Raw genomic sequence first — 6,556 nt, forward strand, 5'->3', positions numbered from 1 at the left:
TAAAATTTAAATTCTGGATCCGCCTCTGCACATGTATTATGTAACTCGGCCACTAAGTCTAGGCACATGAGAAAAATATAGCAATTTAAATCCTGATCTTCTACATTTTTCACTAATTTCATTGACCGGTAAATCACTAACCTTTGGTGCAACTTTTGTTCTTGTTTTTACAAGAGTGGTAACTAGGAGCCCCAAATTTTCAAATTTGTGGTAGAATTCAAATAGTTGTACAATAATTGCATCAACTCTTTATCCACGAACATACTAAAAAGAAAAGCACAAAAAAAAAAAGTAAAAAGATAAGAGAATAATTCTGGAGGAAAAAAATAGCTTAAATCATAACCTCAAAGCCAAGTAGTTCCAAGAAATCTCAATCTTTATTGTTACTCAATCTATTCATCCAACCAAATAGAAAAAAACAGAGGCCATGTCAAAAATTAAAGTCCCTTTGAAATGTCCACCTAATATAGCCAATCTTCAATTGTGTGGCCGTTAGGAATTCGTTAGCCAAATCCACATAAATTTTCTTACTCTCACCTTAACCTTACACTTCATACAAGTTACAACTTGTGCTATAAAGTCTCTCACTTGCCCAAACTTTCTTCACCAACTAACTGTTGAATTTTTTTTCTCAGCAAATTTAAAAAAAGAGTTTCTAAATCAGTTTTCTGTTTGTGTTCAGAGTTAGTCAAAGACCATGGCTACCTCTGTCTCAACCATTGGAGCTGTTAACAAAGCACCGGTACTATGTTTTTTCTCGTCACTCTTTAAGAAAATGTCAATTTTGTTTATTATATATGATAACGTTTTCTAACTGTCTTTTACTTAGTTATAATCCATTGTATAAATATCGGGCTGAGATGAGCTTAAATAGAGTGACATGGTTAGTGCAGATTCATATAGCCGACCCCAATTTACTTGGATTGAGACATAGTTGTTTTTGTTGTAATGACTTGAAATTGAAGTTCTTTCGGTCAATTCTTGGATGGGGTCCTTTGAGTATAAGAATAGAAAAGAAACTTAACTGGATAATTTAGGAGTGTTTGTGTTTAAGATTGATACTAGGATAATACAGGTTTGACATCTAAATAAGAACAAAGGCAACCCTGTGCATTAAGTTCCTGCTACGCGCGGGTCGAAAAAGGGCCGGACCACAAGGGTCTGTTGTACGCAGTCTTACCTTACATTTCTGCAAGAGGCTGTTTCCACGGCTCGAATCCGTGACATCCTGGTCACATGACAACAGCTTTACAAGTTACGCTAGAATACAGTAGAAAAAAAAAGACTATGGATTGTGGGGTTTATTCAAGATTTTACCAATATTCAGTGACTGTTACTAAGAAAACATTTTTGTTACAGTTGAGTTTGAACAACTCAGTTGCTGGAACTTCAGTTCCAAGCACAGCCTTCTTTGGCAAAACTTTGAAGAAAGTGTATGGAAAAGGTGTTTCAAGCCCCAAGGTTACAAACAAGAGCTTGAGGATTGTAGCTGAACAAATAGATGTTGATCCGAAGAAACAGACCGACAGTGACAGATGGAAGGGTCTTGTCCAAGACTTCTCCGATGATCAACAGGACATCACCCGGGGTAAGGGTATGGTTGACAGTCTTTTCCAGGCTCCAACGGGTACTGGTACTCACCACGCTGTGTTGCAATCCTACGAATACGTCAGCCAAGGTCTTCGCCAGTAAGTCTGACCATCTTATCTAAAAGCTGAAAAGCCACGTACCTTTGATACTCCATTAAGGGAGGAAATTGTGTTAATTATGAAGTTTTGGTTCTAAATGTATTTTCACCTTGCTTATCTAGGTACAACTTGGACAACAAGTTGGACGGATTCTACATCGCTCCTGCTTTCATGGACAAGCTTGTTGTTCACATCACCAAGAACTTCTTGAAATTGCCCAACATCAAGGTATGTTAAGGAAATGTTTTGTTTAAAAATTCTGGCTTTAGCAGTCTTTCTTTTGGTGTAAAAGAAGATTGAACTTTGTTTATGTTTCTTACAGGTTCCACTTATCTTGGGTATCTGGGGAGGCAAAGGTCAAGGCAAATCATTCCAGTGTGAACTTGTCTTCAGAAAGATGGGAATCAAGTGAGTTTTGACCTAAGTTACATATTATCTTAACCTATGTTGCGAGGACACTCCAAAATGTTGCCGTACCCGTATCGGATCCTCCAAAAATGCACTATTTTTGGAGGATCTGATAGGCACCTGATAACATTTTTGGAGAGTCCAAGCAACATAGATCTTAACTCATAATTTGTCAAGGGAAATGGATTAAAGTTACTTACTATATTTGGTGTATAAAAATTGCAGCCCCATTATGATGAGTGCTGGAGAATTGGAAAGTGGAAATGCAGGAGAGCCAGCCAAGTTGATTAGGCAAAGGTACAGAGAAGCAGCAGAAATCATCAGAAAGGGAAATATGTGTTGCCTCTTCATCAACGATCTCGATGCAGGAGCTGGTAGAATGGGTGGAACTACCCAATACACTGTCAACAACCAAATGGTGAATGCCACTCTCATGAACATTGCTGACAACCCGACAAATGTCCAGCTCCCCGGTATGTACAACAAGCAAGAGAATGCCAGGGTCCCTATTATCGTCACTGGTAACGATTTCTCCACATTGTATGCTCCACTTATCCGTGATGGTCGTATGGAGAAGTTCTACTGGGCACCAACTAGGGAAGACAGAATTGGTGTTTGCACAGGTATTTTCAGGACCGACAATGTTCCTGCTGAAGACGTTGTCAAGATTGTTGATAACTTCCCTGGACAATCTATCGGTAAGGACACTAAAAATTACACAAAGTTCTAACTTTTCTTAAGATGAATATATAAGAAAGTCAATGATGATATCTGATGGATACCTTTGTTCTTAAAAAACAGACTTTTTCGGTGCACTGAGGGCGAGAGTATACGATGATGAAGTAAGGAGGTGGGTATCAGGCACTGGAATTGAAAAGATTGGAGACAAACTTTTGAACTCTTTTGACGGACCACCAACTTTTGAGCAACCAAAGATGACCATTGAGAAGCTCCTCGAGTACGGTAATATGCTTGTACAAGAGCAAGAAAATGTGAAGAGAGTTCAGTTGGCTGACAAATACCTCAAAGAGGCTGCACTTGGTGATGCCAATGCTGATGCCATTAACAATGGATCCTTCTTTGCTAGTTAGTATCTTCGTCGACTTAAAGCCTAAAACAAGAGGTTTGATTACTGTTGTTTATAAATGCTTTAACAATAAGACTGAAAATTTTGAGAAGAGTTTCATAAACTTATGTATTACAACTTGGATGCAGGAAAAGAAGCACAACATGTTGATCTTCCTGTTGCTGAAGGCTCTACTGATTCAATTGCAACAAAACTTGATTCAACTTCTATGGCTGAAGATGGAAGTTATCTTTTCAAATTTTAAGGGCACTTTTGTGGGAGTAGCTATTTGATATGACCAGAATTGTGTATTTATGAAATCAGTTCTGTTTTGTTAATACAAGATTTGGTTGAGCTTTTGTATCAGTTTTGTAATGCTATGTAATCAATTTCTTGACTTTGAATTTCAAGATTTGGTTTACCTGAAATTACATTGAACATGGAACCCTCAATATTTGAACTCTGCAAGGTAACATCAATAACTTGAAAAAATAAAGAATTAACACCAAAAGAAACAAGATTGAGTACCATCTAACTAAGACTTGGAGTAAATTGCTCAAAGCAGTAAGACATCAACATATTATCTATGTCATACCTAAAACTGCAGTTTTATTTGAAAAACAATTTTTTAAGCGCAATGGACTGCTTTTGATAATCATCTGCATAAAGGAGAATGACTAGTTGTAACGATCCGACCGGTCATTTTGAGCAATTTCACTTCGCTCGCCAGTTCTCGGGCATGATTAGCGTTGTATGATGTATTATGACTTATACAAAGCGTCGGTTTTGGTTTTCAGGATAACCGCAATAGATTTGGAAGAACAATTCTCAGCTTAAAGCTTTAATTTGAAAAGTTTGACCAAGTTTTGACTTTTTAGTATACGATCTCGGATTTAGATTTTTATGATTTGGTTAGCTCCGCTAGGTGATTTGGGGCTTAGGAGCGTGAACAGAATGTATTTTGGAGGTCCGTGGAAGATTTAGGCTTGAATTGGCGAAATTGGAAATTTGGCATTTTCCGATCGGCATTGGAAAATTGATATCGGGGTCGGAATGGAATTCCGAAAGTTGGAGTAGGTCTGTTATGTCATTTGGGACGTGTGTGCAAAATTTCAGGTCATTAGGACGAAGTTTGATAGACTTTTTAATCGAATTCGGAATTTGGAAGTTTTGAAATCTTTAGGTTTGAATCCGAGGATGATTTGATATTTTGATGTTGTTTTGAGTGTTCCGAAATTGGAATGAGTTTGAATGGTGATATGTGACTTGTTTGTATTTTTGGTTGAGGTTCCGGGGGCCTCGGGATGATTTCAGATAGTTTTCGGAAAGGTTGAACTTGAGAAACTACAGGTGATGTTGCTGCTTCTGTCATATCCGCACCTGCGGATTAAGGACCGCACGTGCGATCTCCATAGGAGCGGAAGAGAGGCGCAGGTGCGTGGAGGACCGCAAGTGTGGCTTGGTAATCGCATTTGCGATGCCGCAGGAGCGATGAGGCGACCGCAGATGTGAGGCATGGTGAGATAAGTGAAATCCGCAGGAGCGGATGTTGTTCTGCAGAAGAGGAAGCGTAGGTGCGCTTATGGGATCGCAAGTGCGAAAGTGCTAGGCAGAATGTATAAAAAGACCCCTTTGCGATTTTCAGTTATTTGTTCATCATTTTTATGCGATTTTGGAGCTCCAAGCTGTGATTTCAAGAGGGAATCAAGTGTTGACAGAGAGGTAAGCTACTTGGGATTTGTATCTTGTGTTTATAGTGATTATTTCATTGTTTAATCATGAAAATTAGTGTGAAAAATTAGAGAAAGAACTGGGAAATTAGGTTTTGAAATTGGAGGGTTAAATTTGGAATTGGAGGGGTCGTTTGAGGTCCGATTTTGATGATCTTGGTATGTATAGACTCGTGGGAGGATGAGAATTCTAGTGACGTAATTTTTAACGTATTCCGAGACGTGGGTTCGGGGGCTGGGTTCGGCCTATTACAGAATTTTGAGTTTTATTTGATAATTTTCGCATGGGTTTTGTCCCTTTGGCATGTATTGATGATATGATTCTGATTTTGGATAGATTCGAGGTGATTTGTGGCCGAGTCGAGCGGCGAGGGCATTGAGGAATTAATTTTCGTCCGTTTCGAGGTAAGTAATGATTGTAAATGTTGTCTTGAGGGTATGAAAGCCCGGATTTCATATCGTTGTGCTACTTTGAGGTGATGCACGCGCGAGATGATGAGCATGGGGTCGTGCACCGCTGGGGATTGTGACTTGGTCCATCCCGTACGACTGTTAAGTCGCGTATTTGATTGAAAACTGTTTGATATCATTGTGTTTTAGAAAGTATTGTTATGTTTTGGGCGGCATGCTATATTTGGGCCTCGTGCCAACTGTTTTGGATCCTTATGGGATTTTTTACTACTATTCCTCACTGTTTTGACTTAATAATTGTAATCGGTTATGCTGTATTTTACTAATTTCATAACTCATCCTTATTTACTCAGTTTTGATACTATGAATTATATTTTGGGCTGAACGCCCTATTTTACTGATAGTCCGAGTGGCTTGTGATGTTGATGACTGAGAGAGGCCGAGGGCCTGATTGTGAGGTTGATGACTAAGAGAGGCTGAGGGCCTGATTATGAGGACAATATATTTATGGATCGGGCTGCACGCTGTAGCGATATATATATATATATATATGGACTATATATTTATGGATCGGTCGGGCTGCACGCTGCAGCGATATATATATGGATTTGGCTGCACGCCGCAACGATATATGGATCAGGCTGCACGCGACAACGATATGTTGGGTTAGGCTGCACGCCACAGTAATATAGCGCTTGGGCTGTAGGAGCCCCTACGGAGTCTGCACACCCCCAGTGAGCGCAGTCGAATATATATATGGATCGGGCTATATACCGCAACTATATATGGATTGGGCTGCACGCCGCAATGGTTATTATAAGGTACCTATTGAGCGTGAGCGCTGATTAATGAAAGTTGAGTCATGAGTGACTGAGAGGCTTGCCCGAGGGGCTACATATACATATATATGAGTGATGCTTTGCCTGGGGGGCTTGTTTTATTAAATTACTGTTTTCACTCCTCCTTAAAGTGAGTCTCTATTGAATATGTTGATTAAATTACTGTTTTCACTCATCTTTATACTAAGCCTCTATTGAATATGTTAAACAAATGTTTTGAACAACTTTCATTGAAACTGGATTTTTACGAGATAGTTGGAATTAAATTACTGATTTGGTTTTGTTATTTCCATTGAGATTTTCATATTATGTGATGTATATGAATGACCGAGAGGTTTGCCCAAAGGGCCGTTTATGATTTATGTTTTCCCGAGGGGCTGTATACGAACTATGTTTTGCCCGAGGGGTCGATTA

The 6,556-nt window shown here is 39.2% G+C and overlaps 1 protein-coding gene across 1 annotated transcript; it reads left to right on the top strand.

Annotated features, from left to right (window-relative positions):
- The first annotated feature begins 553 nt into the window (after window positions 1-553).
- On the top strand, window positions 554-3,572 carry LOC104214597 (ribulose bisphosphate carboxylase/oxygenase activase 1, chloroplastic). The gene is made up of 7 exons (XM_009764291.2): window positions 554-742; window positions 1,360-1,688; window positions 1,811-1,916; window positions 2,011-2,096; window positions 2,322-2,794; window positions 2,898-3,219; window positions 3,312-3,572. Exons 1-6 carry the CDS (start codon window positions 698-700, stop codon window positions 3,185-3,187), a joined length of 1,329 nt encoding a protein of 442 aa, XP_009762593.1. The 5' UTR covers window positions 554-697; the 3' UTR covers window positions 3,188-3,219; window positions 3,312-3,572.
- Window positions 3,573-6,556: the final 2,984 nt, after the last annotated feature.

The sequence above is a fragment of the Nicotiana sylvestris genome, chromosome 7 (genome assembly GCF_000393655.2).
Source record: "Nicotiana sylvestris chromosome 7, ASM39365v2, whole genome shotgun sequence".
In the NCBI taxonomy this organism is placed as follows: Eukaryota; Viridiplantae; Streptophyta; class Magnoliopsida; order Solanales; family Solanaceae; genus Nicotiana; species Nicotiana sylvestris.